General features: G+C 44.9%; 1 protein-coding gene across 1 annotated transcript in view; it reads right to left on the bottom strand.

Moving 5' to 3' along the window:
* LOC311127942 (CD276 antigen-like) overlaps positions 1-24,279 on the bottom strand; it is a 69,877-nt gene that overhangs the window by 15,163 nt on the left and 30,435 nt on the right. Inside the window, exons 5-6 of the mRNA XM_084159842.1 lie at positions 8,155-8,289; positions 4,669-4,722 (exon numbers count right to left, since the gene is read on the bottom strand). Of these exons, the coding sequence (XP_084015968.1) occupies positions 4,669-4,722; positions 8,155-8,289 (189 nt within the window). The remainder of the gene's footprint in view (positions 1-4,668; positions 4,723-8,154; positions 8,290-24,279) is intronic.

The raw sequence follows: 24,279 nt of genomic DNA on the forward strand, positions 1-24,279 counted from the left end.
AAATAAAATAAAATCAATTAAAAACAATAGCACATCAACATAAAAACATATAAACATAAAGCTGGAGCCTGAGGACAGTGTGTCCAAAAGCACAACATCACTATTAATCATTAAACACCTCAAGTTATTTGAAATTCTGAGGACAAACAACACACAAACACACAATGCCTCAGTGATTCACAGAAGTATATCACAGATCACAGAACTATATCAGGGTGTCTCATGCAGCACTTTAAGTGGGGTTGCATAGTTTATTTGACTCCTGATACCTGGCATCTTTTAGCTTTCACCAGCGCATCAATATCAGGCGTCACATCCTGAGTGGCAGCCAACTTCAGGATGTGATTCAAGTGCTTGTGCGTGAGCCTTGAGCGCAGCTTTGTTTTATTCATGACGTTATCCATCTTTAATGACTTGCAACACAAAGCCTCCTGGTGCAAAATACAGTGAAATGTCCAAAAATCACATCCTCCATTTGCAGATTGCACTTTCTCTCTGAACTTTGTCACAACGCCTGCTTTTTTCCCGATAATTGAGGGTGCACCATCTGTAGCCAGGCTGACAGCGCGGGACCAGTCCACTCCCACCCTGTCCAGCGCGCCGACGAGTGCGGTGAAAATATCAGCTGCTGTCATTGTATCTGTCATCGGCACCAACTCCACGAACTCCTCGGTGACGGTCAATGTGTCATCAACTCCGCGGATGAAAATGGCCAGTTGTGCAACATCTGTAATGTCCGTGATTTCATCAATTGCAACCGAAAACGCAATAAATGACTTTACTTTTTGCTTCAACTGGCTGTCCAAATCCACTGAAAGATCGGAAATCCTGTCTGCAACTGTGTTTCTTGTCAGGCTGATATTTGCAAAAGCCTGGTGCTTTTCAGGGCACACAATCTCTGCTGCCTTCATCATGCATGTTTTTACAAATTCACCCTCACTAAATGGTTTTGAAGCCACTGCGATTTCATTAGCAATGAGGTAGCTAGCTTTCACTGCAGCGTCACTGATGTCTCGGCTGTGAGTAAACACAGACTGCTGTTTCTTCAGACCCACCAACAGTTCATTCACCTTCTCTCTTCTCCGCTGTCCTTGAAAGTTGTCATATTTGTCGGCATGAAGACTCACAGTGGCGACGAAGGTTATATTCTTTCAGCACTGCAACATGCTGTGAACACACCAAACATACAGCTTTCCCATTCAATTCCGTGAATAAATAGAAGGATGACAATTTTTCTTGGAACACTCTGCACTCTGCGTCCACTTTTCTCTTTTTTGACAGAGACATATTGGGGCAATGAGGGTGCCAAAGCACATAATGTTAAAAGTAGAAGCCGTAATAAATATCGCGGGCAAAACAAAGTAGCTTATCCGGACTGGCTGCACTTGCTTGACCTATTTGCTCTGCCCTGGTATAAACAGTTTGCTTGCTTAACACAATTGCTATTGCGCCATCCAGTGGACACAATTGGAACAGCAGTTTCTTTTATTGAAAAATTGCAGCTCATTTTTATACTTTACAAAATCATCTCGCGGGCCGGATTAAACCCGTTTGCGGGCCTGATCCGGCCCGCGGGCCGGACGTTTGACACCCCTGCTCTAGAGGAAGGAGTGTACTGCACTATACTAGCGAGCAACACAAGCAGAAGCACACAAGTTATGCAGAGGAACTCTTAGCCATAGAGCACAGGGACGTTTGTTAATTAGCTCCCCTGAAGTTCTTCTGTGGCCCACATCCACTAATGAAGGAATCATAACGACTGTATTTACATATCTTTAGGCAGTAATATGTGACCACTGGGACAGCACATGAGAATTGGAGCACCACAGACTATACTGACTGCAGTGGCTGTGTAAAGAGAGGCCTGTTGGGTTTGACTGTGGCTGGGGAGAGAGCATGGGGCTGGGAAAAAGAGATGCTGAGGCTGGGGAGAGAGGCTGAGGCTGGGGAGAGAGGCTGGGGCTGGGGAGAGAGGCTGGGGCTGGGGAGAGAAGCGGGGGCTGGGGAGAGTGGCTGGGGCTGGGGAGAGAGGCTGGGGCTGGGGAGAGAGGCTGGGGCTGGGGAGAGAGGCTGGGGCTGGGGAGAGAGGCTGGGGCTGGGGAGAGAGGCTGGGGCTGGGGAGAGAGGCTGGGGCTGGGGAGAGAGGCGGGGGCTGAGGAGAGATGCTGGGGCTAGGGAGAGATGCTGGGGCTTGGGAGAGAGGCGGGGGCTGGGGAGAGAAGCGGGGGCTGGGGAGAGAGGCTGGGGCTGGGGAGAGAGGCTGGGGCTGGGGAGAGAGGCTGGGGCTGGGGAGAGAGGCTGGGGCTGGGGAGAGAAGTGGGGGCTGGGGAGAGAGGCTGGGGCTGGGGAGAGAGGCTGGGGCTTGGGAGAGATGCTGGGGCTGGGGAGAGAAGTGGGGGCTGGGGAGAGAGGCTGGGGCTGGGGAGAGAGGCTGGGGCTAGGGAGAGATGCTGGGGCTGGCTCTCCTCTAGACTCCTCTCACCTTCTCCTCATCAGTATTACTGAGTAGATCAGTGAGGATTGCAGCAGGACTCCAGGGTTGATACATTTTTCATGACTTTGTCGTTCTCATAATACCCGTGGTCATGGGAATATGACTATTTCATGAAAGGACACAAAACAATGTGCAATGTGTAATCTTGGTTCCCTGAGGAAAGGGAGGGAGATGTAAGCCTAACATGTAAGAGATGGAGATGTGAGAGTTTCTCTAGAAGTCACATGGTCATGCCTTTTCCTTTTCGTAATGTGGCCGTTGAACTTTACTTTTCAGGGTTGTCATGGCTGAAGAGATGAAACAGCTATCCCACTGAATTGTGGAGGCTATTAGAAACACTGCTATGGGAATACACCACCTCTGATGTGACTGAGTCTGAGGCAGCTGCCCTAGCCATTTCCTGTGCAGTGTATTAAAATCATCAATATGTTTAGGTTGATGAGCTATTGCACCTCATGCTCTAATGCGATTCCAGCGACTGTTATCCATCTTTCAGCTGTTGCCTTGGAGGATGGGTGACGTGGATTCACTCAATGGTATCAGCATTATGGAGCATGACATTAGCTTGTCTTCAACCTTGACGGCACCTTGTCTCTGCAAGCCAGGTAGGAGGGTTAATTCACCTCACAAACCGGAGACCATTTTCACATCTCTCTGCCTCTTTCGGAGGGTGCTCAAATTGCTCTTTCTGATGATGTTTCCTTCATGAAAGAACTGGGTCATGACGATGCACACTCTGCCAGTGCCCTGTTGCTAGGGCCTAGGCTAACTCCACAGAGCCCAGGATGCAGAGAGCAGAGACAGACAGGGGCTAGTGGGGCACAGAGAGAGATTGCAGCCCACTCTGAACAGTGTGCTGCTCTGGGATTACTGCAGCTAACTCTAAACTGCGCATCACGCTCAGATTACAAAACTCATTTCAGAAAGGAGGTGAGGGTTGGGGAGTGGGGAGTGTGTGTGTGTGTGTGTGTGTGTGTGTGTACTGTATGTGTGTGTGGAAGGGAAGGAGGGGGAATGGGTGTTGTTGGCTCTTCCAGCTGCAAGCACATCAAGGATTTCAGGCCAGGCATCTTGTTTGTAAAGTGGTACACTGCTAGCTAGCTGCTGTAAAGCTAGTGAGGGGAACACCTCCCCTTCCAAACGCAGAAGCCCAGGATGAGCCCAGGCTCCCAGTTATCACTGGTTATTGTTCCAATCAGGCTTTGAAAAGGGAGGTGCGCTCTCCTCCGGACAGCTCATTAAGATAACACACAAACGCAGCTCCCCCATCATCCTGCATTTATTAAAGTGGGCTTCATTTCAGCTCCTTTGTCTCACACAGGAACCTCTCCCTTTGTCAGCGCAATTGGAGCCAGATGGCAAAACAAAGCCTCTGTCTGGAGTGTTTTAAAGAGGTATCTCAGACGGCAGAAGAATGAGACGCTGAGCCCCTCTTCAGCTCACGCCCACCACCGCACGCATGCGCACCACCGTCCGCACACCCGCACAGGTGTGGCTTACGAGGAGAAGAGAGAGGTGAGGGGGTTGTTGAAGAGTCAGGAGAGAACAGAGGGTTGAGGTGGAGGTTCTTGGAGCACTTTCTCCTCCTAGCCAGTACTGCACCTGTAGGTATGGGGACCACTATGGGTTGACCCTGCCACTGGCTGCAGAGCTCACTTTGAAACATTCATGAGACATGCATTAGGAAAAGGAGACATTGTCTCCCTCCACTCTGCCCAGAGACCTTCCTTCACCTCTCTGCTTATTAAAATCACATAGTATTAACTGTGCCGTTCACAGGGAGGCTAAATAATTCAATCACACTAAAGAAGGAGTCAAATGAATAACTTTAATGACATTAACGCTGGAGGGAGAGTCGTTCAGGCCTGTGCCTGGTATCCACTATGGTCTTGACTCAGAGCACAGAACTTGCTCTGCTTGCTAATTACAAAATTAATTCAGGACACAATATTAAATATTATCTCACTACTGTGCTGAAAAACGTGCTCGGTGCCCAAACATTAGCATTCCATTTAGACATAGCACCGGAAGAAGCAAAAATAAATTATATGTAAATTCTCTTCAATTTCATTTTCAATTTCAATTAGAATGGGATATGCATTGAGAAGTAATTAGCCTGTATGTGCATGGTGTAAAAATGTGGTGATGGTTGTTCCAGATGTGCCTTGGCTGACCTGTCTTAGACTGCTCCTCTTCCTCCAGTTCTTTGGCTTCTTCCAGCTCCTTGGCTGTGGAGAGAGAAGAGAAGCCATCAGACCATTAAACACACAGACACACACTGGGAAAACACGCAGGCACGCACGCGCACGCACGCAGTGCACTGTTCCTCTGGCTTTCATAAGGCAGCAGCTCATTTAAACCTATGGCGTGCTCATCCTTCATGGCTCAGTCGTAGGCTGAGGCTGCATGGGGCACTGCAACACAGCTGCCCCCCCTGGCCTGGCCCACTCACAAAGACAGTAATCACATTAAGCTATGGCCACTGGCTCTCCTCTCTGGAAACATACTGTCAACTGGGCCAGGCTGACAGAAACCACAGTGATGGGCGCACACGGACGCAGACACAAATGTGCTCACACGCACATACACATGTACACACAGGCACAAACACACACAGGCACAAACACACATGCACGCACACTCCAAAAATAGACCAGGAACAGAGGAACCAGAGGATGGCTGATTTGAATTGTATGACACCATCCTCAGCTCCATTGTGTTTGAGAGAGAGTCTACATTTAGTGTCAGACACTTACTGCACACACAGATTAAACTGATAATTGGACCAAATTAAACGTCAAGGCAACAATATTGTCTCTGAGTTTTTTTGTATGTCTGCTTCAATTTACAAGACTGACAGAGAGAGAAAATCCTCACTAAATCACAAAATCCCCATAATTGCAGCAGTAAAACGATTGCCATGTTTCATTTAAAATATATATGCTCCTTCTACTGTAATGTCCACAGTCCTTCATACATTGCCCTATTCCATTTCCGTTCCACAATCCTTCGAGTCTATTTTGTATTCGCATTTTGAAAACACCACCCTCACACAGTATGCGTATGCCCACAGGTTATAATTTCTCAGTGATTCATTCAAATCTCCAGCTTTCAAGTGAGTTGTTTTCCCCCTTTCTTCACATGGCATACCCACCAATTTCTCTAGCTCTAAAAGTTGGTTAGAAAATATCAATAATGAATGTGGAGTGTAAATGTTCTGTGAGAGACCTTGAGCCGCCTCTCCTCAGTTAACAGCCAACACTTCCTGTCCTGACGGAACAACCTCTGACACTATGGGAAGAACAGCCTCCGGGGACACTTCTACAGTACCAGGGTGAACCAGGCCTTTTAGAGACGCCTCTATGTCAAAGTCAAAATGGTGGCTGCCATCCACAGAGTGTGAGTGAAATCTGCTCTGGCAAGGGGAAGCGGCCATCATAAAACTCTGAGTTTAGATCCAATATAATAAGGTTATTTAAGTGATGAGTTACATCCCATATGCATGCAGGGAGAAAAACAAGGTAGTGCAGCAGCTGGATGAAGTACCTGGAGGAAAGAAGGTCACAGAGGACAGATATTCCCTGTATCCAGGGGAGTGTTATGATCTAAATCACCAATATCTCCCCAATGACCTTCATCTATCACAGAGGGCCATCCGTCCCATGTCACCTACAGATACACACTCCAAGGGTACGTCTGATTAAATCACACGCTCATTTAAATGTAAAAGTAGCTTTAGGAATATGGTCACTGGTCCATGAAAGTTCATTTAGAGCATATGTTGGACAGTATGGTATATATATTCACTATGCAAGAAAAAAGGAAGGAAGGAAGGACGGAAGGAAGGAATGAAGATGTGTACTGCAACAAATACTAGTATAAATTGAGCTTTCATCTCCCAGACTCCAATCCCACGTGCTGCTCTGCCCAGTTAGGATACACATCCACTGCTCCATATACATTATGACAGGGAAGAAAAATGACTTATTCTGTTTTGGACTAGTTTTGACCTCTCTCCCCTCACTACCCAGAGTCTCAGAGGAGAGCGTCAACTTCAATCTGGCCAAACCCAAGAACACCATTAAAAGATAAGACAGCCTCAATTAGGTTGCACTTTCTGCTTCCTGCAGTTCCAACAGCTGTGAATGTGCACTTTAACACATCTCCACATCTGTTTTCATACTGTATCAATTTATCTGGGTGTGCGAGTCTGCGTGCTACGTGAAGAAGTCAGTGTATGTTACTCTTCAACTCCGCAAACAGGGAACATGAAGGACTTGGAAACATTCACAGACAGGGAACAGAATGAGTCTTAACCTCTCATTTAGCTGAGTGGTGCACCGCCAGTTAATAAAACCTCTGTCTCTACTACTACTAGAGGAGTAACCTGCTCCTCCTGGTTACTGGAGAACACAAGACCTTTTGCTCATGGTATGGAATCAGTGTTTCCCCTAGGATTCTTTTCAGCAGCGGTGGGGGTGGGGGTGGGGGTCTCGGCAGAAATGTACAAAATATATTACTATTAAAAAGCGCGTCTCAGCAGAAAATAAATATATTATAATTGTTTTGCATGTTTTATGTTTTGCAGTAGCGGCTACGAAATGAATATATGGGAAACACTGGGAATGTATTCTATTACTCTCTGCCGCTCTCTCTTTCCGTTTCATTTCATATGTTCCATCGAGCTATAATTATTCTTGCCTGTGAGTGTGTGTCAGTTCCAGATGTATTTTTAAACCCCAGGGACCAGTACAGTGGCTGACCTTTATTTAAATGTCTCCTCCACTCGGAACACATCTCATTACAGCCAGGCCACCGGCTCCCTACCCTCCATCTCGGCTCAAAACTTTATTTCTTTCAGTCAGTCCCTACTCTGCCTGCAGGCCGTCCCCAGCTATTCAGACTCTTCTTAATGAACTTCCTGCAGACAGATGGGATCGCAGCATCCCTCCACAGCAGCAGATAATCTTATATACATACAAACACTGTCTGGGTGTTAAGATTCTGAACCAGCTGTCCAAGACACTGGCACCTCATGTTAACATGTCATCACTGGTAACCACCACTCTCCTCCCGCTGTGTCTTCCACATGATCTGGACGCCAGTTTCACTATTATACAGGTCATTTGCAGGTGTGCTCTCTGAGGGTTTGGGAAAATCATTGGTTCAGTCATTCTGTATTTTGTCCTCAGAGGGGTCTGAAAGCAGGATGGGTCTATACATTATTCACCTCATCAACTCTACACACAATAGAACAATAAAAAACACCTCTATGATAATCTATCTTTTAATGTCTAGGGGTATTATGTCATCAATGTTTCTCTCTCACTTTCATCACTTCTGGCTCTATTCACTTTTTCTCTAACCTTTATACTGTTATGCTTATGCAAAGACGAAAGAAAGCACCCAATCACACCCTTCTTTAACCTTGGAAGTTGTTTTTTTAAGAGGTGCCCAACTACCTCCATCGAAATGTGTGTTCAAGTGTAGTCTCTGCATGTGTCTATGGAAAGGCTCAGTGTGTTCCTGTGAAAAGTGTTGTTCAGAAAGACAACAGAGCGGTGCTGTTGAGACAGACTGCAGAGTTGAGTGGGCTTCTCTAGCCTCCTCACAGTTGTTCAGACAGACAGAGACATACAGACAGACAGACAGACAGGTACCTGCTCTGTCCTCCTCACAGCTCTCCTTGATCTTCCTACGGCAGACTGCAGCCAGGGCGATGAGCAGACCCAGCAGACACACAGCCAGGCCCACCGTCACCCACAGAGCCACCGGGGGAAACACCATGTTCTGACCTGGGAGAGGGAGAGAGAGAAAAAGAGACATATACAGTTAGTAGAGAGGAAGGCACTCAACATGGTCATCACCATGACTACCATCATCATCATCTTCACCACTGCTATGGCTGCCTATCACCATTCCCATAACCATCACCATCATATGTGCCCTAACCACATCATTATTGTCACCGTATTACAGATTTTCATCATCATATCATGCCGGTACGTCTTTCAGAGCACACTCAAAAGGCGAAATCATCTAGATGTTAGGGAACATTTTCTATATTTAGTTGAACAAGATGTGGTGATTCATCGAGATCCATTTAACAAACAGTTGAGTGGTAAAAACATGGCCAGATGGCAGAGATATCTCAGCAGTTAGAGTACTTTGTGTTGTCTTTTTTTGACCACCTCCTCCTCTCTCTCTACCCAACAGCCTTGGCACTGCAAAAGAGGATGTGGGCACCAGGTTTTCCTCATGCCTTCTGCTGCATTCACTATCTGTCATCTGGAGTAATGATGCCCAATGACATCACTCGGTTTTATCCTATTAATCATTAATACAAATAAAATATGATGTTATAATTCAATAATTCTGATGCCACACTGCCAACGCTAAAAAAACAAAGTGGAGCATTTCTCTGACGGTTGTGAGGATGACTGTCTATCAGCCAGCTTAGCACATCATTCACTCTAGAGAGACAATGAAATATCAAAGTGAGCGACAGCATCTTGGCAAGATAAAACCAACAAAAAACTGGTCAGCAAGACAAAGATATTGCAGACATCCCCAAATTTCCCCAGGGCATTCCAATGTAACAGAATAAAGCAGAGAAGGAAAAACAGCTCGAGACACTAAATAGCTTGAAGGCTGGCTATAATACAAACTGGCCTCCTTCAGAGAACCCTCTCTGGGAAGATAATTGTAAAGTCTCGAAATTGACTAGTGTTGGGATAGAGAAATGACCAAGCATCTGTAAGGACTTGGCACAGGACAGACGTAGAGGACAGAGACACAGTATTGCACAGCCAAGATGGAGGTCAATAGGAAGCATCCTTCCTATTGAGAGAGAGAGAGAGAGAGAGAGAGAGAAAGAGAGAGGGGGGGGGGAGTGCTGTCCATTGCAGTGGATGAGGAGGGCCAGGAATGTGTCATAATGGTAGATGAGACAGGATGCAGAGAAATGGAGAGCTCTAGGGGGGCAGTTGGGGTGGCTTACTCTCTCAGTAAGACAGAGAAGGTTCATTTCACTGAGTTTCACCTCCTATCTTTTTGTTTATCTTTATTTGGCCAAGTAAATGAAGTGTTTGAATCAAAACATTTTTTGACAGTATGTGGCCATGAGAGCCTTCATACGTATTCGATTATTGGAACACATTATGGGAAGCAAGATTATACTTACAGTGGGGGGAAAAAGTATTTAGTCAGCCACCAATTGTGCAAGTTCTCCCACTTAAAAAGATGAGAGAGGCCTGTAATTTTCATCATAGGTACACGTCAACTATGACAGACAAAATGAGAAAAAAAAATGCAGAAAATCACATTGTAGGATTTTTAATGAATTTATTTGCAAATTATGGTGGAAAATAAGTATTTGGTCAATAACAAAAGTTTCTCAATACTTTGTTATATACCCTTTGTTGGCAATGACACAGGTCAAACGTTTTCTGTAAGTCTTCACAATGTTTTCACACACTGTTGCTGGTATTTTGGCCCATTCCTCCATCCAGATCTCCTCTAGAGCAGTGATGTTTTGGGGCTGTCGCTGGGCAACACGGACTTTCAACTCCCTCCAAAGATTTTCTATGGGGTTGAGATCTGGAGACTGGCTAGGCCACTCCAGGACCTTGAAATGCTTCTTACGAAGCCACTCCTTCGTTGCCCGGGCGGTGTGTTTGGGATCATTGTCATGCTGAAAGACCCAGCCACGTTTCATCTTCAATGCACTTGCTGATGGAAGGAGGTTTTCACTCAAAATCTCACGATACATGGCCCAATTCATTATTTCCTTTACACGGATCAGTCGTCCTGGTCCCTTTGCAGAAAAACAGCCCCAAAGCATGATGTTTCCACCCCCATGCTTCACAGTAGGTATGGTGTTCTTTGGATGCAACTCAGCATTCTTTGTCCTCCAAACACGACGAGTTGAGGTCCCCCCGTGTGGTTCTGGGATTTTTGCTCACCGTTCTTGTGATCATTTTGACCCCACAGGGTGAGATCTGGCGTGGAGCCCCAGATCGAGGGAGATTATCAGTGGTCTTGTATGTCTTCCATTTCCTAATAATTGCTCCCACAGTTGATTTCTTCAAACCAAGCTGCTTACCTATTGCAGATTCAGTCTTCCCAGCCTGGTGCAGGTCTACAATTTTGTTTCTGGTGTCTTTTGACAGCTCTTTGGTCTTGGCCATAGTGGAGTTTGGAGTGTGACTGTTTGAGGTTGTGGACAGGTGTCTTTTATACTGAGAACAAGTTCAAACAGGTGCCATTAATACAGGTAACGAGTGGAGGACAGAGGAGCCTCTTAAAGAAGAAGTTACAGGTCTGTGAGAGCAAGAAATCTTGCTTGTTTGTAGGTGACCAAATACTTATCTTCCACCATAATTTGCAAATAAATTCATTAAAAATCCTACAATGTGATTTTCTGGATATTTTTTTCTCAATTTGTTTGTCATAGTTGACGTGTACCTATGATGAAAATTACAGGCCTCTCTCATCTTTTTAAGTGGGAGAACTTGCACAATTGGTGGCTGACTAAATACTTTTTTCCCCCACTGTAACTACGTAATCATAATTATGATAACCCCATTACATGGCTATTGTATGACATGCCATGAAGCATCATAGGATATACACTATATATATTTTGGCATATATTTAGGAGGGCTTATGATGCGATCCTGGTGCTATATTCAATCAAAAATCATTGGTTTTCAGAGTGACTGATATTGTTTAATATAAGGATGTTTGGGGCGGACCATAATCATCATTGAAATGTGACGTACATGTCTTTGCTGGATGTATTACTATAGATTGGCGTCGAATGACCTCTGTTCCAGCCCAAACCAATATCAACAGCAACATGTTATATAGAGAAAGGAGAAACCCTAGATAGTCCATCTCCAACCATGACTGATGGGCTCCACTGTCTCTCTATAGAGCTCTTTGCTCTGTGCCATTTAAAGGATGACCACTGTAACCATGTTAATACCAAATGCAAAGGCCAAATTACAGATGAATGCTAGGTAGTACCGTACTCTGCTCGCTGTACGCTCTGATTCGTGCATGAAGTGTCCACATAGAGCTATAATAAGACAGAGAAGTAATGAATGTGTCTGGCACTTTGAAGCAGAGCAGAGATGCTGTGCTCTCAGCTTTCCATTCTCTCCCTCTCTCTCACCCCTCCCTCCATTTTCTCAATCCCTAAGGGCAGGCTGATAAAGACAAATGTCGTAGTCGGCTATCATTTCAGCGCTGGGGCCCCAAAGAGCTGCAGGATCATATTTTTCTTTTTCTCTTGTTTGATGATGTGATTTTGTTTTCTTCAGAAAGAGATTTGTCTCTAATGGCTCTGTTTACCTATCCTCTCATTCCCCTCCTCCCATTCCTTCTCTGCTGGGGTGAGGATGGAGTGTTTTGGGCTACCTGTCACATCATTGAAAGTCAGCAGACTGCAGAGCTGCAGTAATGGGGCCACAGAGGTGCAACTTCTGGGCTCTGCACTGAACACCACACAACACATACAGTTTATAGAAGCAAAACACAGCTCTATTTATGTAAACATCACTTTACAGTAATTACAGTGAGATAAGACTTGGAGGTTGGACTGGACTATAGCCCTTAAATATTATCAGGAAGGTCGACTTGGGTGTAGGTGTCGAAAGGAAGCGAAACCATAAGGTAAAAATTGATTATTTTATGGGAGCGAATGGTAGTTTGATTAAATGCCACCTAGATATGGAGTCTTAATAGAGGGACTGCATTACCAAAAAATACATTAAACTCCCCATTCATTCTATAAGACACACAGGAGGCCAGTTCAGGGGCATTGTTTAGGCCCCTCTCTCCTCACGCAGGCCAAGTTGAAGGTAAAAGCCCAGATTGGCATTCATTTTCCTGGAGCCAGAGTGTTTTAAGTCCAACCAGTGCCTACGGTGGAATAAAGTGCTCTGTCCTGGCCTGTCGTCTCAGATTGTCTCAGTTCTACAACGTCATGACAGACAGAAGGATCAAAGCTGCTTTCTCCATCTGCGGGTGTCAGCTGAGTTTTACCTGCTCGGGACAAAAAACACCTCCTTAACTGGGACCGAAGGAGAATAATGTCCCCTGACAGACAGACAGACAGACAGACGGAGAGAGAGACGGAGAGACACCCCACCACAGGCTAACAGGAGCCCCAGAGCTCATTCCAGGCAGGCTGGGGAATGAGGAGGAAGATAGATGGAGTCAATAAGCTTCCTCTTTCATTGTGAGGCTAAACCAAAGGCCTGGCAGCCCTGGCCTTCAGAGCTGCTCAGGGCTGGTGTGATGTGAGAGGATCAGGGGGCTGCAGACAGACAGTGGTTCAGTGGGGATCACAGCGAGGCAGGCTGGACTGGGGGATAGCCCTAGGGTGGAGGGACACTGAGGCCCAACCCTGCTGGAGGGCCTAGAGGCCCCAGGGGCCCAGAAGAAGTAGTCAAGGCCACACTGCAAAGAGGAAGAGCAGGCAGGAGAGAACGGAAAGAGAGAAAGACAGAGACAGAGAGAGTGAATGCGAGAAAGAGAGAGGTCCTCACGACTGTTAAAAAGCATTCTGCATCTCTACAATGATGAGTGATGAGTCAGTTAAAGGGGCAGGAGAAATTCATTGTGTGATTACACAGTATAACACAGAGACAATGAAGCCATTGAGACGAACGCACGTAAAACTCATTGGGACAAAAGCAGCCAGTCGACCTAAATCACATTCACAACCCAGTCTGCTGTGAACAATGTTCACACCTCGCTGGGAACAACAACTCTGCAATCACCAATCATCTATCAATCAATCAACAATAAGCTGTCTGGTGATTTAAAGCTTTATTTCCTTCCCTTCATTTAGCAGTTGTGAGATCTGGGAGGACTGTGATAGGCTGGCAGTAATAACAACAACACTGATGGAAACAAGGAGCCAGAGCAGTGTCAGAGGTCAAGGCTCAGCCAGACTAGAAGACAGACAGAGAGAAGACTCAACATGATTTCCTTTTTTCTATTTGGGGGAATAATTGAATTGAATGGCCGACTTTGAGTTTGTTTCAGACTCACACCCATTGTCACACTTCATCATGGTCAGAGAAGGTGATCAAAACCTCGCCTCCGCCTCCAGCGTGAAAGGGCTAGCTGCTGGAGGTAGCGCTGCCTGTCTGCCGTCTGTCCTCTGACTGTCCCCGGGTGCATATCTCACAGAAAGGGAGGACAAGGAGGAGCTCACCTCACCGGGAGAGGAAAAACTTGGCAAACTGAGATGGATGGGCACAGCTTTATGTCCTGTCAGCATCTTTGCACTGAGCATTCTCCCCCTTTTCTTGCATTTCAATGAATTGCTATTCGGCTAGATACCACAGAGCTGTCTTATTGGCATGCAGGGAGGGAAACCGCCCCCCCCCTCTAGGACAACCCAGCTCACATTTACTTACACAATTTGTCTGACATTATTGCCCTGATTTGATGCCGTGGTCTTGAGGAAAACACATAAATATGACGTGCACACAAGCGCATTTAAGACAGAATAATGACTCTGCAGTTATTGGAACAAAGTTTTCTAACAACACTTTTTTTCACGGAGGAAACTATAAAAGCCATCTGGAGGTGGCGGGCGGTGTTTTTTTTTTGTGTGTGTGTGTGTGTGTGTGTGTGTGTGTGTGTGTATGTGTACGCCTCTGTGCATGTGTGTGTGCTGTGTGTTGTGGGTGTGTGTGACTGGGCTGGAATGAGGATAAGGCCTACATGCAGTACTATTAGCCCACTCTCAAACTCTAAGCTCTTTCATGCACATCAGGCAGCAGCTCGTGACCTTTCTCCAGGGATGGATGCTTGGCTCTAGGTTCCATGCCTTTACTTCACCATTTAGCACAACGCTGCTGAGAGTTTGGAATAGTGAGTTGCAGTGGGAGGTCACCTCCTCGCCTCAATGAGTCTGACTGCTGATGTGATCGATCCAGAAGTGAATACCAGTCCAGCGCTTTGTCACACACATTGAGACATTGTCCCTATGGGCCTCTAGATTAACTTCTCACTAAGACACTAGTGTTTCACCCTGCATAAAGACTATTCCAGTCACCATGCTCCTGAAGGGCAACCTAACCTACAGACAGAGACAGAGCACTCACAATAATAAAAATGTACTTTCATCTCCCATCTGTTTCAGTATAATTCAATACAATCTCTTTTAAAAAATCACACCAGATAAATATCCAACATGTCTGACTGTGCTATAAAACATTGCTAACAAATATAAAAAATAGGGCCATAAAGAAATTCCCAATCTTATCTAGTGTCTAGTGAAAACAAACTGTCGGCATCAGAGGTTTTGGTTTAATGCTATGCTCTCACACTAGGAATAGTTTTCAGTGTAAAACATCCATATAAATACTGGTTTGGCCATGCATTTAAACAGTGTGTGGGGAATCTAATCCTCAGGTAAATTCAGGGGGGTGATTTCAAATCTCATTCCAGCAAGGTTAACATGATTTTCTCATCCTAGGTTTAGAGTTTACCAGAATCAGACCGTATACCCAGTAGGATGGCTAATTAAGCATGTTAGCATCCTAAGCCATGTTTCAGACTGAGGGAGGGAGTGAATATGTAGTGGTGGAGTTGATAAACACTAGCCTAGTATGAGAAGAACTGGGACTGGAACCACAGCGTCTCGACCAGTCACACCCCTGCTGGCCAGTCTACCCCCACCTCGACCAGTCACACCCCTGCTGGCCAGTCTACCCCCACCTCGACCAGTCACACCCCTGCTGGCCAGTCTACCCCCACCTCGACCAGTCACACCCCTGCTGGCCAGTCTACCCCCACCTCGACCAGTCACACCCCTGCTGGCCAGTCTACCCCCACCTCGACCAGTCACACCCCTGCTGGCCAGTCTACCCCCACCTCGACCAGTCACACCCCTGCTGGCCAGTCTACCCCCACCTCGACCAGCCCTCCTCAGCTCCTCACAGCTCCTCACTGCTTGTCAGCTCTGCCGAGACCTCCATTTAAAACTCCTCTGACGTCTCCTAGAGCTGACAGAGCCTCCATCACCTCAGCATGCCCTCCTCTCAGGAGAGACTGGCATTAAGATGTCGGAGGAGGCAGAGTGGGCTATCGATTTCTCACCACTTCCATTTCGTTTCTCCTTCGGCCATAACAGCTGAGGCAAACTTTAGGTTGCAATAATCAGTTTAACAAGTCTTGTTCTCTACATTTTTAATTAGTTTTTCAAACAAGGGTCTGACTACAAGAGGGCGGAAGATGTGTAGGAGGGAATCGCTAGTGACAGCTATCAGCACCTCTACCGACAATCTCCCGGGCTGATCGTGTCTGAGCTGAGTGGGTAGGCTGAGAACAAATAGACAAGGCCGCCCTGCAGAGAGGAAGAGCAAGCAGGAGAGAGAGATGGAGACCATTTGAATGGCTACTGTCAAGTACAGCCCTAATCGTAACCTTATAGCCTCAATGTTTTAAGGGAATAAACACTACCAACAGCCACTCTGATTGGCTCTTTGGGCATGCGAGTTCTTTACCAGGATCTATTTGAAGTTGTGAGAGTTAACACATGACAGAGGTGATACCCCTGAGAATATCATCATCATCACAGACTCCACTATCTGATATAGTATAGAATGACAGGTTGATGTGTTTATCCCCCGTCACTCAGCAATATAAACATTTGTACACACCCACAACATTAAAGATGTCCTTGCATCCATCCTAAACCCTCAGTTAAGTGAGTTTGTACTTTAGTATGCCTTCTCTTCTCTGCAGTATCACTAGGAGAATATATAATGACAGGATTTCTTAAAAAGACATGCCTCTGTATATCTTTGCCTAAGGCTCTCATTATAAAACAACATTTCTCATTTTCCTCTGCTGAAGTCTTTGGTGGTTACTGAAGAGATGAATATTCTCAGAGCCACTGACTCTGTATCAGGTCAGCTCTGTCTCCACCAACCACACAGCTGCACATCTCTAGGAAACAGCTACTTATTCTCACATTCACAACAAAAATAGTGTTAATAAGAATTATTTAAACGCAAACATAGTGGTGCAATCGGTTGTTTCTTGTTTCCATAGAAATGCAAAGCAATGCTTTGGAGTAAAACATGCTAATTGGTGATTTATTCTACTGCATGAGTAATTTCCTGGTCTTAAATAAAGAGTTTTGGGTGGGTGGAGATAATATGGATGTTTTCCTGAAGATAATGTAGCTGACTGGGACATAAGGTCCAAATAAGGTAGATAACAGAAGCCCTAGTTTGTCAAATTTACTTAAATTCAACTTGTATGTGCGTATGAGAGAGAGAGAGAGTGTGAGTGTGAGAGAGAGACAGAGAGAAAGAGAGAGAGAGAGAGAGAGAGAGAGAGAGAGAGAGAGAGAGAGAGAGAGAGAGAGAGACTTTAACTGCTTGGCAGTTGCCATGCAGTTTGGCTGTGGATGTGACTTACTAGAGCCTCCTCTCTGCTCAGATGGCAGAGTAAGGTGGAGGAGGTCTGTAACCTCCACTTCCACTCAGAGCATTACTACACTCACTTCTTCCTTCACCCGACCTTCACTTAAAGAAAATGATGTTCCTGGCTGCTGCATTAAAAAGAGACCATAGTATGAATACCAACTTCAAGCTAAATGTATTTTAACACTCTCCAACATTTCAACTTTAATACTGTATGCCATGAGACTGCCAAAGTTTTAATGGCTCGGAAACACCAATAACGTTTGCCGGCCGAGAGTACTTAGCACTTCTAAACAGAGTGCGGGCCGTAATTTACAAACCGAGAGCACGCCGATTTTACATGTAGAATCGTGAAAAAATGTCGGCAGTCAGACGTCCACCAGCGGGTGGTCTCTAAAACACAGCGTGCCGAACGATTATCAGACGAACACCAGATCAACATACGGTGCGATGTGTGCGAGCCTTAATGAGGCCTTTTTCTCTGTGATACTAATCAAGAACCAATACTTTCATTCAAGAACAGACATTAGTAGCATATGGCAATATGGCATATACAGTGGGGGAAAAAAGTATTTAGTCAGCCGCCAATTGTGCAAGTTCTCCCACTTAAAAAGATGAGAGAGGCCTGTAATTTTCATCATAGGTACACGTCAACTATGACAGACAAAATGAGAAAAAAATTCCAGAAAATCACATTGTAGGATTTTTTATGAATTTATTTGCAAATTATGGTGGAAAATAAGTATTTGGTCAATAACAAAAGTTTCTCAATACTTTGTTATATACCCTTTGTTGGCAATGACACAGGTCAAACGTTTTCTGTAAGTCTTCACAAGGTTTTCACACACTGTTGCTGTTATTTTGGCCCATTCCTCCATGTAGATCTCCTCTAGAGCAGTGATGTTTTGGGGCTGTCGCGGGGCAACACAGACTTTCAACTCCCTCCAAAGATTTTCTATGGGGTTGAGATCTGGAGACTGGCTAGGCCACTCCAGGACCTTGAAATGCTTCTTACGAAGCCACTCCTTCGTTGCCCGGGCGGTGTGTTTGGGATCATTGTCATGCTGAAAGACCCAGCCACGTTTCATCTTCAATGCCCTTGCTGATGGAAGGAGGTTTTCACTCAAAATCTCACGATACATGGCCCCATTCATTCTTTCCTTTACGCGGATCAGTCGTCCTGGTCCCTTTGCAGAAAAACAGCCCAAAAGCATGATGTTTCCACCCCCATGCTTCACAGTAGGTATGGTGTTCTTTGGATGCAACTCAGCATTCTTTGTCCTCCAAACACGACGAGTTGAGTTTTTACCAAAAAGTTCTATTTTGGTTTCATCTGACCATATGACATTCTCCCAATCCTCTTCTGGATCATCCAAATGAACTCTAGCAAACTTCAGAAGGGCCTGGACATGTACTGGCTTAAGCAGGGGGACACGTCTGGCACTGCAGGATTTGAGTCCCTGGCGGCGTAGTGTGTTACTGATGGTAGGCTTTGTTACTTTGGTCCCAGCTCTCTGCAGGTCATTCACTAGGTCCCCCCGTGTGGTTCTGGGATTTTTGCTCACCGTTCTTGTGATCATTTTGACCCCACGGGGTGAGATCTTACGTGGAGCCCCAGATCAAGGGAGATTATCAGTGGTCTTGTATGTCTTCCATTTCCTAATAATTGCTCCCACAGTTGATTTCTTCAAACCAAGCTGCTTACCTATTGCAGATTCAGTCTTCCCAGCCTGGTGCAGGTCTACAATTTTGTTTCTGGTGACCTTTGACAGCTCTTTGGTCTTGGCCATAGTGGAGTTTGGAGTGTGACTGTTTGAGGTTGTGGACAGGTGTCTTTTATACTGATAACAAGTTCAAACATGTGCCATTAATAAAGGTAACGAGTGGAGGACAGAGGAGCCTCTTAAAGAAGAAGTTACAGGTCTGTGAAAGCCAGAAATCTTGCTTGTTTGTAGGTGACCAAATACTTATTTTCCACCATAATTTGTAAATAAATTCATTAAAAATCCTACAATGTGATTTTCTGGAAAAGAAATTCTCAATTTGTCTGTCATAGTTGACGTGTACCTATGATGAAAATTACAGGCCTCTCTCATCTTTTTAAGTGGGAGAACTTGCACAATTGGTGGCTGACTAAATACATTTTTCCCCACTGTATATGGCAATCTGAAATCTGCTCAACACAAAATCCCATTGACCATTATATTATAACCATGATGGTGAATTGACCTTGATTACTTGATTGTGATAAGTACGGCAATGAAAGGAGTAATCCTAACCTTACTGTCCAGACTGATGCTGTTCTAGAAAGTATTGCAGGGCCATAACAACCAATCATATTGCTGAGGCTTACAATGTGAGGGCTAATCTTAAGTACTATGCTCCTGCTATTAAAACAATCTGTTTTTCAGCACCATTACCACAGTGTCTGATCATTAGGCTACTATATGGCTTCTGGGAATCAGGTCCCCAGGCCTTTGAAAACCACTGGAGAGGTGTTTTTGCTCTCTCTCTCTCTCTCTCTCACTCTCACTCTCTCTCTCTCTCTTTCTCTGTCTGCACTTCTCTAAATAGAAATTAACTGTGTCTTATGCAATGTTCCATCTTAAACACATGCCCTCCAAATCCTTAATTAGCTATATAAATACCACACTGCTCCTTACTGTTGCATTAACTACAAAATATACAAGGATGATCTATCACCATACCCAGGGGCGCAACTTTCACTGGGGACGGGGAGTCATGTCCCCCCCACATTTTGAAATTGCATTTTTGTCCCCCCCCCCCCCCCCAGTTTTATCATTGCAATGTGATACAAAAAGAGGCAACAGTGTGCTTTAGGACCATGCGGATGCCTCAGAGCGGTCGGGTAGGCTGTTTGGAGTGTTCAGTCGGCTGGATTTAGGACCGTGGACACCACAGAGCGGGTTAACATGCTGTGTGAAGGCAAAGCTTCTGGAAGGCTGGCTGGACCAGCACGGGAGAGTTAAGCATAGTTCAGTGTGTATGTGTTGTGCTCTTTCACCGAGTTGTAAAAGCAAGCAGAGTAGAAACTGGCTACTCTTTAGTTTACTGATGTAGCTGGCAAGGTAACTGCTGTTTAACATAACAGAAAAAAACGAGTGTTTATTCACAGTGCTGAGCTAGTATTGTAACTGACATGTAACGTTAGCTAATGTTTCATCCCCTCTCGACTGAGGTGAATGAATTAGCTGTCAGATAGCGATACGAGGTGGCTATTATTACTAACAAATCAAATGTTATTTGTCACATACACGTGTTTAGCAGATGTTATAGCGGGTGTAGCGAAATGCTTGTGCTTCTAGCTCCAACAGCAGTTGTTTGTATGGAAATGTTTTGTAGCCTTTCTTTTGTCCCGTTTCAACAGAAGTAAATGAACTTTTTATTTTATTTTATTTAACTAGGCAAGTCAGTTAAGAACAAATTCTTATTTACAATGACGGCCTACCAAACTTGGCTAGCTTTTGCCAGTTGATGTACCGTTAGAGAGAGTGAGCTGGCCACAATGTGGCTAACGTTAGGTATTATTTTTGCCTCAATCACACTAGACCTGAATCAAATGATGAAACCATAAACCAAACGATTGAAGATTGATATTCTGAAATGTTTTCAGTGCAATGTGTGTTTTTATTAGTCAGTATGGCAATGTAACGTTACAGGCTTCACTGTCATGGTGCACAGTAGAGGTCTGGTGGGACCGCTTCTTTTCATCCCGCACCACCCACACCCGCTGGCTTTCTGTCTGACTCCCACCCGCTACCGCAGGAACTGGTCCCAAGCCCAACCGCAGTCCCACAATGTTATTTTAGGCGTATGTGACGCAGCTCACTTGCCAGCCATGGTCCCAGCAATTTTGCTCCCTATAGGCATTATCAAATGCACAAAAATTCTCACATGTCCCTTATATTAGGCTATCTGTATTACTGGGCTATATCTGCCAATATGCTAGATGTATGCTAGAAGAGAGCAGAGTAGGAGAGACTTTCACTTTCTCCTGAGCTATTTTTATAGCCTACCTTTTAGGAGTGGGAAGATGGGTGATCAATATTTAGGCCTATTTCTAGGCAATGTAGTAAAGTAAATTTCCTTGGAAAGGTAACTGCCCCGTGCTTCTCCGCCCATGCATAGTCTATTGTCTACTCTATTTAATTGAGACCACACGTGCACCTGATCTCGCAGGTATGGCTACTGAACTTGAAGCAGCAAGAATGACGACAGCGACACTTGCTACATTTTGCATAGGCCTATAGGATATAGCCTACCTTTTAGGAGGACAATTTGCAGGCAGAGACAAATAAATGGGTAATCAATACTTATTGAAAATGAAAAGGCGCAATGCTCGCTCACCATAGTAGCCTAACCTATGTGCGCGTTGAGCCTTTTCCTTTTCAATGCTGCAGTCTTTGGTGGTTACCGAAGAGATTCATATTCTCAGAGCCACTGACTCTGTATCAGGTCAGCTCTGTCTCCACCAACCACACAGCTGCACATCTCTAGGAAACAGCTACTTACAGTGGGGAAAAAAAGTATTTAGTCAGCCACCAATTGTGCAAGTTCTCCCACTTAAAAAGATGAGAGAGGCCTGTAATTTTCATCATAGGTACACGTCAACTATGACAGACAAATTGAGAAAAGAAAATCCAGAAAATCACATTGTAGGATTTTTAATGAATTTATTTGCAAATTATGGTGGAAAATAAGTATTTGGTCACCTACAAACAAGCAAGATTTCTGGCTCTCACAGACCAGTAACTTCTTCTTTAAGAGGCTCCTCTGTCCTCCACTCGTTACCTGTATTAATGGCACCTGTTTGAACTTGATATCAGTATAAAAGACACCTGTCCACAACCTCAAACAGTCACACTCCAAACTCCACTATGGCCAAGACCAAAGAGCTGTCAAAGGACACCAGAAAAAAAATTGTAGACCTGCACCAGGCTGGGAAGACTGAATCTGCAATAGGTAAGCAGCTTGGTTTGAAGAAATCAACTGTGGGAGCAATTATTAGGAAATGGAAGACATACAAGACCACTGATAATCTCCCTCGATCTGGGGCTCCACGCAAGATCTCACCCCGTGGGGTCAAAATGATCACAAGAACAGTGAGCAAAAATCCCAGAACCACACGGGGGGACCTTGTGAATGACCTGCAGAGAGCTGGGACCAAAGTAACAAAGCCTACCATCAGTAACACACTACGCCGCCAGGGACTCAAATCCTGCAGTGCTAGACGTGTCCCCCTGCTTAAGCCAGTACATGTCCAGGCCCGTCTGAAGTTTGCTAGAGTGCATCCAGAAGAGGATTGGGAGAAAGTCACATGGTCAGATGAAACCAAAATAGAACTTTTTGGTAAAAACTCAACTTGTCGTGTTTGGAGGACAAAGAATGCTGAGTTGCATCCAAAGAACACCATACCTACTGTGAAGCATGGGAGTGAAAACATCATACTTTGGGGCTGTTTTTCTGCAAAGGGACCAGGACGACTGATCCGTGTAAAGGAAAAATGAATGGGGCCATGTATCGTGAGATTTTGAGTGAAAACCTCCTTCCATCAGCAAGGGCATTGAAGATGAAACGTGGCTGGGTCTTTCAGCATGACAATGATCCCAAACACACCGCCCGGGCAACGAAGGAGTGGCTTCGTAAGAAGCATTTCAAGGTCCTGGAGTCTCCAGATCTCAACCCCATAGAAAATCTTTGGAGGGAGTTGAAAGTCCGTGTTGCCCAGCGACAGCCCCAAAACATCACTGCTCTAGAGGAGATCTGCATGGAGGAATGGGCCAAAATACCAGCAACAGTGTGTGAAAACCTTGTGAAGACTTACAGAAAACGTTTGACCTGTGTCATTGCCAACAAAGGGTATATAACAAAGTATTGAGAAACTTTTGATATTGACCAAATACTTATTTTCCACCATAATTTGCAAATAATTCATTAAAAATCCTACAATGTGATTTTCTGGATTTTTTTTTCTCATTTTGTCTGTCATAGTTGACGTGTACCTATGATGAAAATTACAGGCCTCTCTCATCTTCTTAAGTGGGAGAACTTGCACAATTGGTGGCTGACTAAATACTTTTTTCCCCCACTGTATTCTCACATTCACAACAAAAAGTGTCTTAATAAGAATGATTTAAACACAAACATAGGTGGTGCAATCGGTTGTTTCTTGTTTCCATAGAAATGCAAAGCAATGCTTTAGAGTAAAACATGCTAATTGGTGATTTATTCTACTGCATGAGTAATTTCCTGGTCAACTCAATATTAGGAAGGTGTTCCTAATGTTTGGTATACTCAGTATATGTGGCCATAATGTAGTATGTGCTTTCATTGGCTGCTGTGATATAATGAACAGAGAGGGCCTCAGTCTTTACCTAGAAGTCATTTAGCAGGTGTGTAACTGGGGCCCTGTAGGGGCCTCTAATCCTCTGACCTTCTTAGTGTGCTCCATTCACTACCAGTCATTTATCTCATCCCCATCTCTATATCCAGCCAGTCAGCCATCCAGCCAGGAGTCTAACAGAAGGCACAGCGCAGAGGACTTGACTTGGTTAGCATTTAGCTCAGTTGGCATAGGGATCAGATATACACTGATGGCTCTGGAAAGTCTATCAGGAAATTGTCATGCTCTCTGTGTCTAATGTAGGATCATGCTGGAGCAGCAGTTTGAAATTCAAATGAAGTTGTATTAGTCCTTAAGCCTTCGGTTGGTTACGCACCATTTTACCATATATATTAAACAATCGATCTTATTATGGATTTCAATATCATTTCACTAGAATCGTTTTAATTTAATTTTGCTATTTCTCTCAAAGCCATTTCTGCTACAGATCCCCGTGGTAATGTTTTTAAGGTAAACATAATGGAATTGTATCTTATTTGATAACGAGGGACATCTACAGTACACGGTTGAGGCCCCAAATAACCACAGACGTAACAGAGCCATTGGAGGCGACAATAACACTAACAACGGCATCAGAAACCTTCACTATAGCAGTAGACTACAGCTCTGCTGCTCATCCCCCAGCAGTACAGTAAGTGGCTGGAAGTAGGCAGACAGATACATTATAGATATGACAGACAGTATAAGTGTGGGACTCTGAGATGTCTTGTGTCGTTGACGGAGAGTTGCACTTACTGCAGACACATCCATGAGGAGGATCCCCCCCGTCTGATTAAATTAAACACAGTTGACAAAATGAACAATGTGAAAGGATGGAGTGAGTTAATTTCCCTGTGGACAGTTTGTCTGTAATGAGCTGCAGGTTGTCATGCAGGCGTTGGGAGGCGTGGGGTTGGGGAGGG

The sequence above is a fragment of the Coregonus lavaretus genome, assembly GCF_964263955.1.
Source record: "Coregonus lavaretus genome assembly, chromosome: 4".
NCBI lineage: Eukaryota > Metazoa > Chordata > Actinopteri > Salmoniformes > Salmonidae > Coregonus > Coregonus lavaretus.